At 37.5% G+C, this 22,858-nt stretch overlaps 1 protein-coding gene across 1 annotated transcript; it reads left to right on the top strand.

Moving 5' to 3' along the window:
- Positions 1 to 1,163: 1,163 nt before the first annotated feature.
- Positions 1,164 to 10,213, top strand: LINGO1 (leucine rich repeat and Ig domain containing 1). The gene is made up of 2 exons (XM_053717342.1): positions 1,164 to 1,538; positions 7,854 to 10,213. The coding sequence occupies exon 2, from the start codon at positions 7,872 to 7,874 to the stop codon at positions 9,693 to 9,695; it is 1,824 nt and encodes a 607-aa protein (XP_053573317.1). The 5' UTR covers positions 1,164 to 1,538; positions 7,854 to 7,871; the 3' UTR covers positions 9,696 to 10,213.
- The last annotated feature ends 12,645 nt before the right edge of the window (positions 10,214 to 22,858 follow it).

Below are 22,858 nucleotides of genomic sequence, written 5' to 3'. Positions count from 1 at the left end.
CTGTACAATAGTGAGCAGCAGAGCTATGACACTGTACAATAGTGAGCAGCAGAGCTATGTCACTGTACAATAGTGAGCAGCAGAGCTATGTCACTGTACAATAGTGAGCAGCAGAGCTATGTCACTGTACAATAGTGAGCAGCAGAGCTATGTCACTGTACAATAGTGAGCAGCAGAGCTATGTCACTGTGCAATGGTGAGCAGCAGAGTTATGTCACTGTACAATAGTGAGCAGTAGAGCTATGTCACTGTACAATAGTGAGCAGCAGAGCTATGACACTGTACAATAGTGAGCAGCAGAGCTATGTCACTGTACAATAGTGAGCAGCAGAGCTATGTCACTGTACAATAGTGATCAGCAGAGCTATGTCACTGTGCAATGGTGAGCAGCAGAGTTATGTCACTGTACAATAGTGAGCAGTAGAGCTATGTCACTGTACAATAGTGAGCAGTAGAGCTATGTCACTGTACAATAGTGAGCAGCAGAGCTATGTCACTGTACAATAGTGAGCAGTAGAGCTATGTCACTGTACAATAGTGAGCAGCAGAGCTATGTCACTGTGCAATAGTGAGCAGCAGAGCTATGTCACTGCAATAGTGAGCAGCAGAGCTATGTCACTGTATAATAGTGAGTAGTAGAGCTATGTCACTGTACAATAGTGAGCAGCAGAGCTATGTCACTGTACAATAGTGAGCAGCAGAGCTATTTCACTGTACAATAGTGAGTAGTAGAGCTATGTCATTGTACAATAGTGAGCAGCAGAGCTATGTCACTGTACAATAGTGAGTAGTAGAGCTATGTCACTGTACAATAGTGAGCAGCAGAGCTATGCTAGTGTAAATTGCTGTGTCATTATAGCAGTATACAAAGCTATTTCTCTCGCATTATTCTCCTTATCCTATTTTAGTTATTTCTTGCTTTTTTCTCATATTTCTTGTATCTTTATTTTGGTCCTCCCATCTCACATGCACACATTCTGCCTCCTCCTTTCCTTCTATCTGTATCTTTCTCTCCCCCCCCCCCCCCTTGACTCTGATTCTGTCTCACACTCCCCCCTCTCTTTCTCCTGCCTAGCAGCATCGGCCTGTGACTGTGTATGTGTGCGTGTGTGTGCGCTCACAGATATTTCTGCTCTCTGCCTCTTCGTCTGCATCTGGGAATCAACCCCTGGATTTTCTTGCTGAGTGCTGCTACTGTGTGTGTCCTTGTGCGTCTTTCTCTCATTGTTTGTGTGTCCTTGTGTGTCTGATTTTGTCTGTAAGTATAACTGAGCATCCTTATTGCAGTGTGTATTTTGTGTGTATGCATGGCTGCCGTGCTTCTCTGATTGTGATTCAGTTTGTGTTCCACTGCATGTGATAGTTCTGTTGTTCCTGTGTCATTGTGTGTGTGACTGTCCCCCTGTGTCATTAGTATTTTTTTTTTATTATTAATTTGGCTTATTTGAGTTACTGTTTTATTGGGTGGGTGTTGTGTGCTGCTTATTTGGGATGGGAAATCGAAGAGAGATCTCACAGCTCAGGAAAATGAGGGCCAGGTACAGATAAATCAATCTATTCATATATGTGCTTGTGTCTATGCTTATGTGGTAATGGTTATAGATGCATAACACTACTGTTTTTGTGCTTGTTATATATATATATATATATATATATAGATATATATATATATATATACATATATATATATGTGTGTGTGTGTGTATACATACACTTGATTCAATAGCAATATGGGCTGCTTCAAGCCAAGTACATATATTTACTGCTGTTCTTGTCTACAGATATAGCACTGCTCTATAAAACTATATATGGTTTTACCATTGTCAATATGTAATTCTTGTCTTTCTTTCTTTCTTTCCCTCTTTCTTTCTCTCTTTCTTTCCAAAGTATACCTGCCCTCACTTGCTGTTTAATTTACTTTTAATTAATTTGTCACTCTAAATCCTTATTTTTGATTGCCTCCTTCATTATCCATCTCTCCTTGTCCTACTCATTTCCTTCACCCCTCTAGGAGATGTTAACTTCCAGCTGTTTCTCATTGCATTTGGCCTGTATGCTTGGTTGTGCTCTATGCACTCTGTGTAGGATCACTGTAGGGAGAACAGCCCCCTCATCTATCCCCAGTGGGATAGATGTGCAGCTTGATGTGTTTTTCTGCTTTATGTTTATCATAATATTTTTAAAAAAACCTGTAACCTCTAATATTGTGTACATCTTGTATAAAGAACAAGCAAATGAATCAGACAGTATCTTTTGTAGAGAAGACTGAGCATATTACTGAGAAGCACTGTTAAATCTAAAGCAGCAGGGCAAAAATATGACCCTTTTCCTAAATTGTACAACGTTAGTGTTTCAAACATGGAGGTAAATCACTCCTGTGCTCTGTGGGAGGGGCCAGTATATATATTTCTCTTGCTAAAGCATATCTCATGTAATGTTTGTTTATATAGAAGTCTGTTTTAGTTAATATTTGTAGCACAAAAAAATCCATCTGGAAAATGTTAAGCAGAGTTAGTAGAAATAGCTGTTAATAGAGCCCAGGGTCTGTGTGTGACCCTCAGAAGTGTTTGTCTTAATCCCCATACTTTACCTGCACTCCATTTCCACTAGTCTGCTGCACATATGTTGTAGAGAGAAGGAGCCGAGAGAGATATTAGGGAAGGGTATAGAAAAGGTGTGTCTGGCCTAGGGTCTTGGGATCATAATGTAAACCTACAATTTATTTTATCTGGCCCAACACTTCCCCAAACAGAATACTGTACATGTCTGAGCCGCTGATAAAGCTTGAAGGATTTAGATCTCATAATGATACTTCTCTTCTAGAAAACAGTGTGCTCATTTGGAAAGTAGGAGACCAAATAAGATTATGTGTGTGTGTGTCTGTCAGATCTTTTCAATAACACCGGTGTCATTGCACATTGGTGAAGGCAGATATCAACTAAATATATGATGTTTGTGAAAGTCATAGTAGGGAAACATAGCTAGCTAACGGCCAGATTACAAGTGGAGCGTTAACTCTCCCGCTCAAGCATTAACTCTGCTAGAAGTAAGCTTTTTGCATGCGTCGGGTTGCGCTCATATTACAAGTTGAAATTAACTGTTTTCGCTTGCGTGTTAACCCAATGTGTGTAAAAAGCTGGACTTTGAATATTGCATGAAAATCTATACTCCCATAGAAGTCAATGGGGCAAAATAAGTGGGGGGGGGGGGGAATCCTATGGGACTTCCATAGCGCTGATATTACGAGTCTGTCCTGGGAGGCCAAAAAGTGAGTGGTACAGCCTACCCTATCAAGAGTCCGAACGCATTTAAAAGTCAGTAGTTATGAGTTTTATGGTACAACACTGTAACATAAAACTCAAAACTAAAGTGCTAAAAAGTACACTAACACCCATAAACTAGCTATTAACCCCTAAACCGAGGCCCTCCCGCATCGCAAACACTATAATAAAATTTTTAACCCCTAATATGCCGCTCCGGACACCGCCGCCACCTACATTATATTTATGAACCCCTAATCTGCTGCCCCCAACATCGCCGACACCTACATTATATCTATTAACCCCTAATCTGCCTTCCCCAATGTTGCCGACACCTACATTATATTATTAACCCCTAATCTGTTGCCACTATATGAAAGTTATTAACCCCTGAACCTAAGTCTAACCCTAAACCTAACACCCCCTAACTTAAATATAATTTAAATAAATCTAAATAAATATTCCTATCATTAACTCAATTATTCCTATTTAAAACTAAATACTTACCTATAAAATAAACCCTAAGCTAGCTACAATATAACTAATAGTTACATTGTAGCTATCTTAGGGTTTATTTTTATTTTACAGGCAAGTTGGTTTTTTTGTTTTAACTAGGTAGAATAGTTATTAAATAGTTATTAATTATTTAATAACTACCTAGCTAAAATAAATACAAATTTACCTGTAAAATAAAACCTAACCTAAGTTACACTAACACCTAATACTACACTATAATTAAATACATTAACTAAATTAAAGTACAAAAAAAAACACTAAATTACAGAAAATAATAAACAAATTACAGATATTTAAACTAATTACACCTAATCTAATAGCCCTATTAAAATTAAAAAAAGTCCCCCAAAATAAAAAAAAAACCCTAGCCTTAGCTAAACTACCAAAAGCCCTTTAAAGGGCCTTTTGTGGGGCATTGCCCCAAAGAAATCAGCTCTTTTACCTGTAAAAAAAAATACAAACAACCCCCCAACAGTTAAACCCACCACCCACACAACCAACCCCCCAAATAAAATTCTATCTAAAAAAACCTAAGCTCCCCATTGCTCTGAAAAGGGCATTTGGGTGGGCATTGCCCTTAAAAGGGCAGTTAGCTCTTTTGCCGCCCAAAGTCCCTAACCTAAAAATAAAACCCACCCAATACACCCTTAAAAAAAAAATAACACTAACCCCCTGAAGATCAACTTACCGGTAGACGTCTTCATCCAAGCGGGGCGAAGTGGTCCTCCAGACGGGCAGAAGTCTTCATCCAAGCCGGGCAGAAGTGGTCCTCCAGACGGGCAGAAGTCTTCATCCAGACGGCATCTTCTATCTTCATCCATCCGGCGCGGAGCGGGTCTTTCTTCAAGACATCCGACACGGAGCATCCTCTTCTGGCGACGACTAAAACAGAATGAAGGTACTTTTAAGTGACATCATCCAAGATGGCGTCCCTTAGATTCTCATTGGCTGATAGAATTCTATCAGCCAATCGGAATTAAGGTAGAAAAAAATCCTATTGACTGATTGGAACAGCCAATAGAATGCCAGCTCAATCCTATTGGCTGATTGGATTGGCCAATAGGATTGAACTTCACATGCATTTTATTTGGGGGGGGGGGGGCTTTTTTATTTTAATAGGGCTATTAGATTAGGTGTAATTAGTTTAAATATCTGTAATTTGTTTATTATTTTCTGTAATTTAGTGTTTGTTTTTTGTACTTTAGCTAATTTAATTTAATTTAGGTATTGTATTTAATTTAGTTAATTTATTTAATTATAGTGTAGTGTTAGGTGTTAGTGTAACTTAGGTTAGGTTTTATTTTACAGGTAAATTTGTATTTATTTTAGCTAGGTAGATATTAAATAGTTAACAACTATTTAATAACTATTCTACCTAGTTAAAATAAATACAAACTTGCCTGTAAAATAAAAATAAACCCTAAGATAGCTACAATGTAATTATTAGTTATATTGTAGCTAGCTTAGGGTTTATTTTATAGGTAAGTATTTAGTTTTAAATAGGAATAATTGAGTTAATGATAGGAATATTTATTTAGATTTATTTAAATTGTATTTAAGTTAGTGGGTGTTAGGTTTATGGTTAGACTTAGGTTTAGGGGTCAATAACTTTAATATAGTAATATAGTGGCGGCGACGTTGGGGGCAGCAGATTAGGGGTTAATAAATGTAGGTAGGTGGCATCGATGTTAGGGATGGCAGATTAGGGGTTAATAATATTTAACTAATGTTTGTAAGGCAGGAGTGCAGTGGTTTAGGGGTTAATATGTTTATTATAGTGGCAGCAACGTTGGGGGCAGCAGATTAGGGGTTAATAAATGTAGGTAGGTAGCGGCGACATTGGGGGCGGCAGATTAGGGGTTAATAAATATAATGTAGGTGGCGGCGATGTTGGGGGCAGCAGATTAGGGGTTCATAAGTATAATGTAGGTGGCAGCGGTGTCCGGAGCAGCAGATTAGGGGTTAATAAATATAATGCAGGTGTCGGCGATGTTGGGGGCAGCAGATTAGGGGTTCATAAGTATAATGTAGGTGTCGGCGATGTCGGGGGCAGCAGATTAGGGGTTAATAAGTGTAAAATTAGGGGTGTTTATATATATATAAATTTTATTTCTCCATAAGAATCAATGGGGCTGCTTTTTTGCATGTGTTAGACTTTTTTCAGCCGGCTCTCCCAGTTGATTCCTATGGGGAAATCATGCACGAGCACGTACGACCAGCTCACCGCTGACTTAAGCAGCACTGGTATTGGAGTGCGGTAATGAGCAAAATTTTGCTCAACGCTCACTTCTTGCCTTTTAACGCCGGGTTTGTAAAAAACGTAATACCAGCGCTGTAGGTAAGTGAGCGGTGAGAGAAAACTGCTCGTTAGCACTGCACAGCCTCTAACGCAAAACTCATAATCTTGGTGTAATATTGCATAAATATTCTTTTACATGTTTTCATCTAATTGACTGCAAAGGGCACCAATGTACTTATATATGTCTATATGTGTGTACATATTGTATGTATGTATTTATGTGTTAATATGTCTGTAAATACTTATATACACATCTGTACACACAAACACACACACATATATATATTTCTACATATATATTTAGACATATATATGTATGTATCTCTATGTTAAAGCCCTTTGTCTGACTTTTTGACCTCATATCTTTGAGCCCTTATAACTTATGAAAAAAAAAAAATTTAGATAGTGTTATTATGAGTGTAACTTTACTTTGTAATGTATTTTTGATGTGTTTTGTGACACTTTTTTGTTTTGCACAACAGTTAACCAGAGCTCTGAGTTTGCGCTAACCTGACGAGCGTTAACTTCAATTGTGCTTAAGCATTCACATTCTCTTTAAACTTGTAATACGAGCAGAAAAATCAGACGCGCACAAACACCCGCGATAAACCCCTTTGCGCTTGTGTGTAACTTTTAGCGCTCCACTTGTAATCTAGCCTGAAATCTTTTTACATATGAATGCTGTTTAAATAAGTAGAGTACAGCAGTGTGAATGACATATTTGAATATTACAGGGAGAGCAACAGTGACAGATGACTTTAACTGCTATATACAGAAAGAGCAATAGAGTGAGAGGTGTTGATATTATGAAGAGGGGAGGCGAGTAAGGTATACCTGCAGGGAGAGAGGAATAGATGTGTATGTTATAGAATGAGGAACAAAGCAAGATATAGCAATGTATGATACACAGGAAAAAGCACAGAGAGATAGCTGTTTATATTATAGAGAAAAGAGCATAGTAAGAAATAGCTGTGCACTACAGAGACAGAAGCTTAATGAGGCAAAGATTTGCATTTTGTAAAGAGTGAGTGGTAGGTGTCACTTTGAGGATCAATCTAAACTTACACATGAGATACACATAGCTTTGCTCTCCTGTTCAGCACAGCAGGAGTTACTTTTTTCTGTTTTTCCCAGACTGAGATTCCTTGCCTGTAATTATCACTAATTGTCTAATTGCCCTGACTTCTCTGTTATAGCAAGGGGAGGTGAGTTCAGGGGCTGCGACTATGTGTTTGTATCTCTGCTGTGAAAGGAAGGTTAAGTGGAGTGTTTTCTCAGTATACTGTTTGATCCATTAATGCCAATACAGTATCTTATATTGCTATAAATGTTTTGCCATGCTTCTGTGACCTACACAGACACCCACTACTTAACTCTTCCTTTATGTGTAATGATAATTTTTATATGCTTCATGAATTTTTATATATTGTTTATTCCCATATAGACTAAGGGGGCGATTTATCAAGTGACGGGCGGACATGCACGACATCGATAAATGCCGACAGCATATGCTGTCGGCATTTATCATTGCACACGCATTTCGTGTGAAATACTTGTGCAATACCGCCCCCTACACATTCGGGCTAGCGCTAGCAGGGGGTGTCAATCATCCCGATCGCTGCTTGATAAATCTACCCCAAAGACTCTACCGGGTTATATATATATATATATATATATATATATATATATATACTGAAGTTTTTAAAACAATATATGTTTAGCTTGTACTATCTCCTGAGCGTTCCTCTTTTAATTGACTTTTTTTGTTTGCTTTACAGGTGAGTCCGACCTCCAGTATGGTTCACCCATTGCTGTCCTGCCTGTGTCCTATCCTCCTTCTGCTGGTGGTGGGTACTGTCCTGTGCGGCTTGGCTTCAGGCTGCCCCCAGCGCTGTGATTGCTCCCCCCAGGACCGATCTGTGCTGTGCCACCGCAAACGCCACTTTAGTGTCCCAGAAGGAGTACCCACAGACACTCGTCTTCTGGACCTGAGCAGGAACCGCATCAAAATCCTCAACCAGGACGAGTTCTCTGCTTTTCCCTACCTGGAGGAGCTGGAGCTCAGTGAGAACATTGTGAGTACTATTGAACCAGGAGCCTTCAATGGTTTGTTCAACTTGCGCTCTTTGGGGCTACGAAACAATCGCCTCAAACTCATCCCTCTTGGGGTATTCACGGGGCTTAGTAACCTCACCAAGCTGGACATTAGTGAGAACAAGATAGTGATCCTTCTGGATGATATGTTCCAGGATCTCTACAACCTCAAGTCTTTGGAAGTTGGGGATAATGACCTTGTCTACATCTCTCATCGTGCATTTCGTGGTCTCAACAGTCTAGAAGAGTTGTCACTGGAGAAGTGCAACCTTACTTCTGTACCTACGGAAGCTCTTTCCCATCTCCATGGCATAATTTCACTGCGGCTCCGATACCTTAACATTATGGTCATTAGAGACTATTCCTTCAAGAGGTTGAATCGACTTAAGGTTCTGGAGATAGCACACTGGCCCTATATGGATACCATGACTGCCAACAGTCTATATGGACTGAATTTAACTTCCCTTTCTATTACACATAGTAATATAAGCTCCATCCCTTATGTTGCCATCCGACACCTTGTTTATCTCCGTTTCCTCAACCTTTCCTACAACCCTATCACTGCTGTGGAGGGCTCCATGATGCATGAATTGCTGAGACTACAAGAATTCCACCTGGTAGGTGGTCAGCTTACTGTTGTGGAACCATATGCCTTCCGTGGTCTCAATCACCTTAGGGTGCTAAATGTCTCCTCTAACCTCCTCAGCACTCTGGAGGAATCATCTTTCCATTCAGTGGGCAACCTGGAGACACTCATTTTGGATCGGAATCCTTTGGCATGTGACTGCCGTCTTTTATGGATCTTCCGGCGGCGCTGGCGGCTGAACTTTAACCGACAGCAGCCCTCCTGCTCCAGTCCAGAATATGTTCAGGGAAGAGAGTTCAAGGACTTCCCAGATGTTTTGCAGCCCAATTATTTCACTTGCAGGCGTGCTCGCATCCAGGACCGCAGCCCACAGGTGGTTAATGTGGATGAAGGACACACTGTGCGTTTCTTCTGCCGAGCTGATGGAGACCCTCCACCAAACATTTTATGGCTATCTCCACGTAAAGTTTTTATCACCAGCAAAACTAATGGAAGGCTGACTGTGTTTTCTGATGGGACTCTTGAGGTGCGCTATGCTCAGATTCAGGATAACGGGACATACCACTGTGTAGCCAGCAATGCAGGTGGTAATGATACCTCCCTAGCTCATCTGCATGTGCGAAGCTTCTCACCTAATTGGCCTCACCAACCCAATAAAACCTTTGCCTTTATATCTAACCAGCCAAATGAGAGTGATATCAACAGTACACGTGCAAGTGTCCCATTCCCATTTGACATCAAGACTCTTATTATTGCCACTACTATGGGCTTCATCTCCTTCCTGGGAGTTGTCCTCTTTTGCTTGGTCCTACTCTTCCTCTGGAGTAGAGGGAAGGGGAACACCAAACATAACATTGAGATTGAGTATGTGCCACGAAAGTCGGATGCAGGGCTCTCCTCAGCAGATGCTCCAAGAAAGTTTAACATGAAGATGATATGATGTTAGAACTGCTGGGGCTAGACAATAGATGGGTAGTGTCAGTGATTGGGGCAAACATTGGAATGCACGGGACCTGCTACTGCCCCATCCCTTTTGTGCAACCCATCAAAGCTAAAAAAAAGTCTTTCTGTGGAGAGTGATGGTGACAGGGTTCCTTTACCTGTTCTGATTGCCCCATTGCCTTTGCCAGTTTTGGGTGTAACCTGTGCACTTTTAACCCTGTGAAATCCCAAACCTCTCCAACTCTCAAACTGCCCATCTGGTACTTACCCCTTTTTCTGTTATTGATATGGGGTATGAGGGTGGGATGGTTGGAGGGAATGCTACAAGGGAAGTCAGAGGGCTGGAATAGCCCCAGTCTGGAAGAGAAAGTGGTGAGAATGGGGATTGATAGGACATGAAAAACTATGATACTGAACTTGACCTCTGTATCTTCTCCAAATTTCAATACCTGTCATTTTTATGGAAAAAGAAAGAAATATTAATGAAAAAATAAAGAAAAATTGGAAAATGCCAAATGATGTGACATCACTACTAATATATCAACTCTGCAAAGGAATTCAGAATAGAATAAGATAAAATAAGGTATTACAGATAATATAATCAATTAAAGGAAAGAATACATAACTTAGGTAAATAGAGGTTTAAATGGAATTATAGTGTGTGTGTGTTTGTGTCAATCAATGTCTGTCTATTTATCTGTCTGTCTTTCTATCTATGCACATACAAATTATAAAATTCCTTCTAAATCCCTATGTATCTAATGTATTTGCAGATATAGATAAAGGCAGAGGGCTAGATTACAAGTGGCACTCTAATGATAGCGTGAGACGCGATAAGCAATATCTCTAGACCACCCTAACATTAGCACGCAACTTAATATTTCAAGGCCATGGTAAATCCAATTTACCAGAGAAGAGCTAGCACGGCCCACATTCCTCTAGCTCAACCTATTTTCAATGGATATTACAATGCAACCTTGCTAAATAGTGGTGATATTACAAGTCAAAAGTTATAGGTTGCACTCGAGCAAAAGCTGAAACAGTGCTAGAATATTTAGTGTGACTTGAGACTTGAAGTAAAGTGTAACAATTAAAAAGGCTGCAAAATACTAATCTAAAATATATTGCAATAAAGTATTACATTCATATATACACATTTTTAATAAAAAATATCAGTTTAATATTGAATTATCTTTTTTTTTAAAGGATTAAAAAGGTATATGGTATAAGTCAAGGTGTTTGACTGGAAAGGGCTCATACATATGCTGTGTATATATATATATCTGTGTATGTGTGTGTGTATGTATACATGTCTATACTGCATGCATGAGTTTATGTGTGTAAATATATGTACATACATACAAATAAGCACATATATACAAATATATATATATACACTTTTAAGACCTTCCCAGTCAAATAAATCGAAACATGCAATATAATTTGTATAATTTGTATTAACTTTTAATGTTTTGAATAGAAATACTTGAAATTCCTGTGTCCTTCAGTTAGAAAAAAATTATATTTTTAAATATATATTTCTATATATTTGTATATGCCTTATATATCTATCTGGAATAATGTGTACAGTTCTGGAGACCATAGCTCCAGAAGGATATCAATAAAGTAGGGTTACTAAAATGGTACATGGTCTAAAATATAAAACATACAAAAGAAAGACTCTATGATATAAATATGTATAGTTTAGAGAAGAGAAGGGAAAGAGGTGACACGATAGAACCCTTCAAATATAAGAAGAGACTTAATAAAGTGGAAGCTCAGCTGAAAGCATTTTCCATAAAAATGATAAAAATAAATAATAAGTTAGAGGGTAGCAGATTCAGGAGAAATGTGAGGAAGCAATTTATTTTTACAGAAAGGGTGATGGGTTCATGGAATAAACGTCCAATAGAGGTGGTAAACACAGGCAGAATTATCAAATGTCTGTCGGACCTGACCCAACAGTGCGGATCAGGTCCGACAGACATTGCCGAATGAGGAGAGCAATACGCTCTCCGTATTCAGCATTGCACCAGCAGCTCACAAGAGCTGCTTGTGCAACGCCGCCCCCTGCAGACGATCGGGTTGAATTGTGGCGATTCCTGTCCGCCTCATCAGAGCAGGCGGACAGGGTTATGGAGCAGCGGTCTTTAGACCACTGCTCCATAACTTGTGTTTCTATCGAGTCTGAAGACTCGCCAGAAACACAGGCCCACAAACTCCGAACAGAGCTTGATAAATGGGCCTCAGAAACTGTAAAACCCTAATAAATGTCCTAGGCATTTTTTTATTCAATCTAAGAAAACAGTAACATGTAATAAGGGTCAACTTAATAGGCCTTTTGGTTCTTATATACTGTCAAATTCTATGATATATATATATTTATATGTGTGTATATTTATATTTATTCATATAGATATATATTTTGCAAAAAAGCATGCCCCATAGCTTGTCGGGCTTATCGCTCAAATGACGTGTTGAAAGTAAACACGATCGCTTGAGTGCAATCTCGACTTACGCTAGAATGATTACCATGTCCTCAGAGCTCTGGTTAACTGTTTCGCAAAACAAAAAAGTTGTACAAAACACATAAAAAATACATTACAAAGTACAGTTACACTCATAATAACACAATCTTATAAAAAATATTAAAAAAGAATATTGCACAGAAAAGTCATAAGGGCTCAAAAGATATGCGGTCTCAGGTGTTAGAAAAAAGACATATATATATATATTAAAGAAGAAAAAGGGGGGTTGTGAATTGGCGCAAAAAGTTAATAATTTAAAAGTATATGAAATAATATAAAATAATATAAAATAAATTGATATCCACAAGCACAGTAATTACAAATGGTGTTATACAGTCAATGTTGAGATTTTAACAGTTATGTACTGTTAAAGGTCATAGTAAATAAAACACAATTTAAGTCTAATAGACATTAAAACGGTATAAAAATCATATATAAATAAAATGTCCCAGTAGAAGAAAAAACAGTAACTCCTGGGTGATGAATACAGCAATCAAAGGGTTATTATGTGCCAAAAGTTCATAGAGTCAAAATTTAGGAGATCAAGATCCTAGTTCTTTTCGGCATCTACTTACACTCTTCTATCTCAATCTGTATGAGGTAAGGGCCGCACAGTGTAGGGAGGGTCTGGTCATAGACACCAGGGAAAACTTGTCTCCATGTTGTATAGTGCTAGTCCAGAGATGCAATCACATGCTGCCTCTCAGTAATACACAAACACCGGGCTTTTTCATTTACACACTTTTCAGTTAAGTAGATGAAAACATTAAAAATCATATTTATGCAATATTCATATTTTATTAAGTTTTATACTGTATTTATTGTAAATATTTCATATTTCAATGTTTTGCACATAGCAGAATATATTCTAAGTATTTATAATATATATATATATATATATATATATATATATATGTAAATATCTATACCTATTATATATATATATATATATATGTATATGTATAGATATATATTGTACTAAAATACTATCAAATATATGTAGAAATATGTATTTATGAATAAATAGAACGTATTCTTGTATGTGAAGAACATTGGAATGTGAAATATTAATATTTTCACCTCAGGTTAGCGCACATGAGAATATGCGATCAGGTTTGTGTGAGAATAGGGTGTTAGGGTTTTTTTCCACTTTTTTTTTCTCCATTGACTTCTATGGGGGAATAAGTGAACGTGCACGCAATATTCTAAATTCAACTTTTTGCGCTCGCCAGGTTAGCGCGTGAGTGAAAACATTTTACTTTCATAAAAAAGCTTACTTCTAGCACAGTTAACGCTCGAACGGGAGCGTTAAATAGCGCTCCACTTGTAATCTGGCCCTATGTGTTATATGTATAAATGGGAAATAATAGGTAGAGGTGTTATCAAAGGCCTTTGTATAACAAATATTATAATGCCTTTTTTTAAATAAGAGCAGATATAACAGAGGTCAATTATTTACCCAAGAGAAGTTATTACAGCAAGTAACTCAACAGAGGTGTATAAATACATATGGAAAACATGTAGCAGGTGTTTGTCAGGGGTTATAAGGAAAAGTTATGTGGAAGGTTAAAATAAAATGATAGACGTTCTACGGCACCGTTATATAAAACAGTATTAGGTATAAAAACTGGTTATGTAAAATAAAAACAATGTGTACAATATAAACAGTAATATACATTATAGACAGCAGTTATAAAAACTATATAATTCATCTTTATATAAAAAAATATATATATTGAAAGTTCCTGGGTTAAAGTGATCACTTAATGGTAATGGTCATTCCGTAATTTGCTTCTGAATCCAAGTTTTTAAGTTGTTGCTAAATAAAAAGCGCCTTTCTAAAGAAGTGTCACTATAATTGGTAAATACCCACAGCCGTGATGTAACCCCTTGATTGCCATAAACGTGCATGCAGCTGTGAATTAACCTCTTGTCTACCATAGACAAACATGGACAATCAAAGGATTAAATCATTGCTGCATAAAACACTAGCAACTGGGATTTAAATACTTGATAAACAGAAACTGACATGAAGCAGCAAATTAAGCTTTTGAGGCCCATTTATCAAGCTCCGAATGGAGCTTGAAGGACTGTGTTTCTGGCGAGTCTTCAGATTCGCCAGAAACAGCAGTTATGAAGCAGCGGTCTAAAGACCGCTGCTCCATAAACCTGTCCACCTGCTCTGAGAAGGTGGACATGAATCACCACAATTCAACCCGAACGAGTACAATCTGGTTGATTGACACCTCCCTGCTGGCGGCCTATTGGCCGCGAGACTGCAGGGGGCGGCGTTGCACCAGCAGCTCTTGTGAGCTGCTGGTGCAATGCTGAATACGTAGAGCGTATTGCTCTCCGCATTGAGCAAAGTCTGTCGGACCTGATCCGCACTGTCGGATCAAGTCCGACAGACATTTGATAATTCGGCCTCATTGACTTAAACAGACATAAGGCTCTTGCAACAGTGGTTTAACTCCTTGATTGGCAATAATGCACATGAAGTACCTCACAGCACATCAATCCTAGCCACTGCAGCCACCAGTATCACACTTTAAATCACATGGAAACTCTTAAATGTTCCTTCTTTGAAGTTGAATTAACTACCCCAAAGTTTTCCTTCACAGGAGATTTTTTCATGGTTTTTGTCTTTATGAACGTTATCCCAGACCTGAGAATTAAAGTACCATAAGCATACTGGTAATACTTTTTAAGTAAATATTTTGTGCTCCTTCTGATTCCTTAAAAGTCTGACCTCTCCTATGCAGACCATTCTGAAACTTCCTTTCTCCATATTGAGCAATTCATCATAAAGAACATAGCTAATTTCTTAAAGAAACACTAAACCCAATTTTTTTTCTCATGATTCAGATAGAGCATGAAATTTTAAACAACTTTCTAGTTTACTCCTATTATCACATTTTCTTTGTTCTCTTGCTATCTTTATTTAAAAAGCAGGAATGTGATGCATAGTAACCGGCCCATTTTTGTTTGAGAACCTGGGTTATGCTTGCTTTTTGGTGGGTAAATGTAAGCCTCCAATAAGCAAGCGCTATCCATGGTGCTGAACCTAAAATGGGCTGGCTGCTAAGATTTACATTCCTGCTTTTAAAATAAAGGTAGCAAGAGAACGAAGAAAAATTGATAATAGGAGTAAATTAGACAGTTGCTGAACCCAATTTTTTTTCTTTCGTGATTCAGATACAGCATGCAATTTTAAGCAACTTTCTAATTTACTACTATTATCAATTTTTCTTCGTTCTCTTGCTATCTTTATTTGAAAAAGAAGGCATCTAAGCTTTTTTTGGTTTAGAACTCTGGACAGCACTTTTTTATTGGTGGATGAATTTATCCACCAATCAGCAAGGAAAACGCAGGTTCACCAAAAATGGGCCGGCATCTAAACTTACATTCTTGCATTTCAAATAAAGATACCAAGAGAATGAAGAAAATTTGACAATAGGAGTAACTTAGAAAGTTGCTTAAAATGTCATGCTCTATCTGAATCACAAAAGAAAAAAATTGGGTTCAGTGTCCCTTTAAAATGTTGTGCTCTATCTGAATCATGAAAGTAAAAATTTGGGTTCAGTGTCTCTTTAAAACAAACTGACAACCAGGAGCCTAGCAACTTCGACTGTTACAAACTACTTTTAATGTGCTGAGAGTTTCTATCATGTATCAAATGATCTCTAATTAAAGAACACAGATAACAATATTATTAGAGCAAACATTTCTTCCCTTCTTACCCCAATCACAAAATCTGATTTTCATTTTTGGAAATTCTAGCAAACTATATCACTATTACACTGTTGGATGATGCATCCTTGCACAATCTAATAGACTGTGATGCTGATATTTCTTTACATAAACTTTTGTTCTCCAAAATTGTTCCAAAATCTTTTTCAGGCCAAGCTCAATTGGGTCCTTATTCCCCTGAAAGTCCTCCCACTTGCAAGACAGAGATACTGTTGATTAAATCTGTTTCTGACAATAATGTCAATATTTTTTTTCTTTGGATATAAAATATATTTTACCTTCCTCCAACAGGTTTATTTTCTTATAGTTTGTCTTTATAGAGGACCATCACCTTGCAGAAAAAATTATTAAAGATCCCTCGAGGATAATGATTTTAGTCAACTATCTTTGTGATGTACAGGGAGGGTAATTTCTATCCAATTGTAGACATCTATACTTTTAACAAGTTTGTCAAATGTTCGCTTATTTTACACCACCACATTGAGACGCAGATCAATATTTGAGAAGCCTTTAGCGCAGCATATGCATTTATGGCTATTAAACAAGCAAATAATATTTCCTAAAAATGTCCAGTGGCACATGGCCAGGTTTAGCTAAGGTTGCAGGGTACCCTTTATTTGCTGTTCTTATCTCCAGAGGGCTTTAATGAGTTGTGGTCACCCAAAAACACAATTATTTTTCTTTGTTACAATATTTCCAGGGGCAACAAAAACTTTGGTTAATTCTGCTTTTTTACAGAACTTTTCTGCTACTGAGCTCAGAAATGCATGTATGTATATCTGGATTCATCCAACTCACTTAACTCTTTCATTGCAGATTTTCAGTTTGTGTTCCTCTATATACTTCTCCACAGATGTTCACCATGGTTCTCTACAACCTTCTTGCCATGTTACAGGTGCTAAGGACTTTATTCTTACCTATCTTGCTATAGGCTCATCACAACTTGGCCATACAGCTAAACACTAACTACTATTTGCATTAACATCAAATAGGTGTATGATCATCCTCACAAACAGCTTTTTCACCATCTCGACTAGGTGTTGCTTTGGTTATCATCTCATTACAGTATGGGTAATTCCTGCCCACTGGTAAACCTTTGTTAGCCATCACAAAGAGGCCTTAGAGCACTTTCACATAATTGATATTAAATTTATGCAAGAGCCAATAAAAATCATTCTGTTCAGCCACTTTCACATGCATCCCGTACAGCTTAATTTTCTTCATCATTCTCAACAGGTCATTGTCCTCACTCCCATTGTATCTGACATTAATTGCAGTAGGCTTTTGCCTCTAACACTTTAATTTGTTTCTTTTTGCTACAGACACCATGCATTCTGGAAGGGAAGCTATCTGATGTAACTGTTTACCCCAGGGATATTTTTCCATTACATTAATGGAATTCATGGCATTTTATCTTACTATAAGAAACTCACAAACATTGTATTTGTATACATGCAATAGAACCAGCCCACCTTAGTAAGTTACTTAAATCATCAATACGTGGTCCTCCTGCTCTTTTCAGTGATTCACAGACCCAGTAGAAGACTACCTCAGTTGTTTCTTCATCCTTGGCATACATATTATCTTCTGTTATTATGCCCCCCTCCCACTGGGGCCCTTTCCAAGATCAAGCAAAATAATAAATATTATATTGTCATTGTCCCCTTCTGGCCTCAAATACCTTGGTTTGTAGATCTCATCATGCTTTCTATAAGTTCCTCTATCCATCTTCCCCTTACTCCAGATCTCACAGTCCCTTTATCTGCCCCAACTTGGCAGAATTAGCAATGTGTTTTAATTTGACTAGTCACTTTCACTCTTTTTACATTTAGATATAAATCCTTTATTTTCTATAACTTTTTTATGGATTTTCGTTCCAAGACCTTAATGAAGAGTACTTTCTTCAAATGTTGTATCTGATTATCCTTTGGCTGTATCTAGGCCTTCTTTCAATCCATCTTCTCTTTTCCGGACATCTATTCTGTTATTATTTGAAGGTCACAGTCACCCTTTTTTGGGGGACCTCATTCTTTTGTTTCCCTTTAGTCTACAAAACTTTTTAGCTTCCCATTTGTATGCTAAGGTCTTGGACCTTCCTCACAACACTCTTCTTGTTAACCAAGATTCTTGCAAGCATGTTTATTCGTGTAAAGCTTTATACTTTTTTAACATCTCCCATTTATGTGTTTACTCTATCAGTGTCCTTGCAGTGAATCCTCCCTTAATCATTTGTGTAAAGAAGCCACTTTATGGCTTCTATCCTTTACTTCTTCAAATTTTCTCCGCTGCAACAACATTATGTTGGAAAGTATTTGCCGTCTCTTGTTTGCCAGTTAATATACTATATAATTTTGGGCAGTTTTCCACCAGCCCATGATATCCTCACTCATGATTTGCAGTTATTTAGAACTGAAACTTTGGTAATGATTATCTCCTAATTCATTTAATTTCTGGATTTTCTCCCACTTTCCTTGTTCTTTTCTGTCTCCCCATTCATGTAGCTAAATGAGAAAACTCTAGGGAGATTTCTTCAAGTTCAGTAGTTTGAGGTTTCTGACTTTCTACAATTGGTGGCTTTATATTAACCCAATGTTAATGATTCACCTCCTGCTTCATGTAACATGAAGAAAGGACTTTAATGGTAATTACTGGAGTTAATAAACAGATTAACTTCCTTTTTTCAAATCAGGTCAAATCATGAGTGTGTCTTCATGTACTGTCACTCAGAACGTGAGGAAAGGGATTTGACAATAACTACAGGAGTCATGTTCATAGCCACAGAAAATAAAGCAGGAGATGATTCTCTAATCTTTTACACCACCTGAGCTGTGTATTTTGTTCAAAATGTAGATATAAGTATTAGGTGGATTTGGAACATGGGCTGTGAAAATGAGTCAGACATCACCCATTAAGACACACAACTTTTGCACATAATCTTCCTGTCTTTCTACCTAAAACAATGTTACTGAAGATACTCTAGGACTTGATATGTTTAGTTTTACTGAGCAGGGATACAAAGATAACAAATGTTTTAACTTTAAAGTGAAACACGTTTCTTTCATGTTCTTTGTGACAGCAATGTTCAATATACATGGGGCCGCTGGGTGGAGGGGGTTGGTATTTTCTTTTATTCTCATGTATCCTGGCAGATAGATATGAGAGTGTTTACTGTTATACCCTTTGCACATCAGCCTGACAAATCTCTACTGAGCATGTCTTGATTCATTTTTTTTTTCATTTTGCATCTTAGCAACCACTGTTTTATCACCAAGCAAAAAAGCACCTGCATGTGCTTAAAGGGACACTGTACCCAAATTTTTTCTTTTGTGATTCAGATTGAGTATGACATTTTAAGCAACTTTCTAATTTACTCCTGTTATCAAATTTTCTTCATTCTCTTGGCATCTTTATTTGAAATGCACGAATGTAAGTTTAGATGCCGACCCATTTTTGGTGAAGAACCTGGGTTGTCCTTGCTGATTGGTGGATACATTCATCCACCAATAAAAAAGTGCTGTCCAGAGTACTGAAACCAAAAAAAGCTTTTTATTTGAAATAGTAGTTTGCTCATTAAAACTATCACCCTAAGTTCTCAAGGACATGCCAATTTCAATATCTGAACCTGTTATCTCTCTCTAAACACCAACAGTTAGGTATTGATATAATGTTAATTACCTATTTCACATACTGTGATGTTGATTTCACTGACTTTTCCTGTTTACATATCTTTTCTATAAAGAATACTGCAGTGTTCATATTTTCAGTGTAGATGGTAGTTTCAAAAGGGAAAGGTAGCTATTTTAAATTACAAAAACATAGGTAAAGGAGCAAGCTAATTAATACACTCCAGTAGGTAAACTGGAAACACATGAAAGGTGGGAACATTTAAAATAGTATCCCTTTAATGCTAGTATTTTGCCTTTTTCTGTTTTTTTATCTTTATTTAAAAAAAGTGTGTTTCTGCACTGGCGTCAAGAGTTATTATTCTCAAACTAACTGAAGCCCATGTTGTTGTATATGCCAGCTACACATGACATTTTAGCCATGGTATTATTAAATACTGTTCCCACCCTTGCACCTGCCCCACAACAAGAATTAACCTCCACTGCAGCTAACCACACTACCCACCCTGTATTGCAGTTAACCTCACTATCTACTCCCACTGCCTAACACCCACACAACCCTAAGTCCTGTTCTTTACAAACCAACAGCATCCCTCCCCCTAACAACAATTTAGCACCCACTCTATGATCCACATCTAGAAAAAAATAGCCAATAACCAAGTGTTCTACCCACCCCAAGTCCTCATCCATCCCTTGACCCACTATACCCAAATTGTATTTCCCTACTGTAATCCTCATTTCAAATACGTCTTATTTATCTAACATCAACATGGCTGCATGTAGACATCATGGAGAATATGACCATTAAATTATTGTTTCCATGCAGGATGATACCGCTTCATGAAGTCGCTCTATACATAATCAAGCCGTCACTGAGCAGTCAAAAATGCTCGAAGGGAAAAAATAGTTTAAAACATAAAAATATTTATTGATGCATATTTTTTGACTACTCAGTGACAGTTTGATTACAGTGGGAAGAACACGTATGTGAACCCTTGAAATGACTGCATTTATGTAAAAAAATTCTTAAAATCTGGTTTGATGTTCATCTAAGTTACAGTAATCAACAAATACACTCTGTTTTTACTAATAACACCCAAAGTATTGTATTGTTCTTGCACATATTGAATATATCATTCAAATATAAACCCTAGGCTAATGACTTAAAGGGACACTGAACCCAATTTTTTTTCATGATTCAGATAGAGCGTAACATTTTAAGCAACTTTCTAATTTACTCCTATTATCAATTTTCTTTGTTTTCTTGCTATCTTTATTTTAAAAGCAGAAATGTAAAGCTTAGCAGCCAGCCCATTTTAGGTTCAGCACCATGGATTGCGCTTGCTTATTGGAGGCTTACATTTACCCACCAACAAGCAAGCATAACCCAGGTTCTCAACCAAAAATGGGCCGGCTCCTATGCATCACATTCCTGCTTTTTAAATAAAGATAGCAAGAGAATGAAGAAAAATTGATAATAGGAGTAAATTAGAAAGTTGCTTACAATTGCATGCTATATCTGAATGATGAAAGAAAAAAATGGGTTTAGTGTCCCTTTAAACAAAAGCTCATTAAATTTGGAAATTGACAAACCTGTTGTTCAATTAATGAAACGAGACTGGAGGTATGGGTTAGAGCTACTTTGATTTATATAAAGCATTTAAACATTTTGAGTTTGCTATTCATAAAATGCATCTGTTGATCTGAACCATGCCTCGCAAAAAAAGAGCTCTAAGAAGACCTGCGATCAAGAATTGTTGCATTGCATAAAGCTGTAAAGGGTTGCAAAGTTATTGCAAAGAGCTTAGATATTCATTTCTCCACTGTTAGATAAATTGTCTATCAATGGAGACGATTTAGTACTGTGGCTACTCTCTGGCCAAGATGACTCAAATGGCACACTGCACAATTCTCTTGGTACCCTTTGTTGAAATAGCTACCTATAAAGCCTCAGGAACTGCTGATTGGTGGCTGCACATATATACTTCATGTTATTGGCTCACTCAATGCATTGAGCTAGCTTGCAATGGTGTATTGCTGCTTCTTCAATAAAGTATACCAAGAGAACGAAGCAAATTAGATAATCAAAGTAAATTGGAAAGTTAGTTAAAATTGCATTCTCTATCTGGGTCATGAATGAAAAGTTTTGAGTTTTGTGTCCCTTTAAGTATGGGGGATGGAGCATCATAATTTGGTGCTACTTCTGGGCCTGGACCCATTTGACATCATCGAGGGGAAAAATGTATTCCCAAGTTTATCAATATATCCTACAGGATAATATCAGGGTGGCTGTGCATCAGCTGAAGCTCAGTAGAAGTTGGGTGATGCAGCAGGAAAATGATAACAAAAACATCAAAGTAAATCCACTACAGAATGGCTTAAAAAAAAAGAAAATACACCTTTTGGAGTGGCCCAGTCAGAGCCCAGACCTTAACCCCATAGAGATGTTGTGTAATTACCTCAAGAGAACGATTCACACCAGATATCCTAAGAATATGGCTGAGCTGAAGCAGTTCTGTAAGGAAGAGTGGTCCAAAATTCTTCCTGAATGTTGTGCAGATCTAATCCGCAGTTAAACACTTGGTTGAGGTTGTTGTTGCCGAAGGAGGATCAACTAGCTATTAAATTCATATGTTCAATTACTTTTTCCACAGCACTGTGCATGTTTAATGGGATGTTTTCAATAAAGACATGAAAGATAATAATTGTGTGTTGTTAGCTTAAGCACATTGTGTTTGCCTATACTTGTGACTTTGATGAACATGAAATTACATTTTATGACCAATTCGTGCAGAAAGCAAACTAATTTCAAAGGGTTCATATACTTTTTCTTGCCACTGTATGTATAGAGTGACCTCATGAAGCGTTATCATCCTGCATGAAAAGTATAATTTCATATTTTGGTAACTATGTTTCCAGCTATAAGACTGTTAAGGCAAAGTCAGATGGATTGAACAGCGGTTGAGTGTCACTTCACTATGGGCTAGATTACGAGTGAAGAGCAATTTAGCGCTCGCACTCACGTGTTAACTTTAGTAGACAGCAGCTTTTTGCGCATGTCGGGTTTTGCTCGTAGCATGAGTTGAAATTAAAAACTTAATGCAAGAGCAAAAACCTGATGTGTGCAAAAAGTGGAACTTAGAATTTTGTGACGAGTTAAAGGGACAGTAAACTCAAAACTAAACTTTCATGAATCAGATAGGGCATGCAATTTTAAACAACTTTACAATTTACTTTTATAATCAAATTTGCTTTGTTCT

The sequence above is a fragment of the Bombina bombina genome, chromosome 6 (assembly GCF_027579735.1).
Source record: "Bombina bombina isolate aBomBom1 chromosome 6, aBomBom1.pri, whole genome shotgun sequence".
Taxonomy (NCBI): Eukaryota; Metazoa; Chordata; class Amphibia; order Anura; family Bombinatoridae; genus Bombina; species Bombina bombina.
This window is presented reverse-complemented; position numbering and strand designations above follow the sequence as displayed.

Coding starts and splice junctions, on each gene's coding strand:
- LINGO1 (XM_053717342.1), top strand. CDS start 7,872: ATGGTTCACCCATTGCTGTCCTGCCTGTGTCCTATCCTCCTTCTGCTG.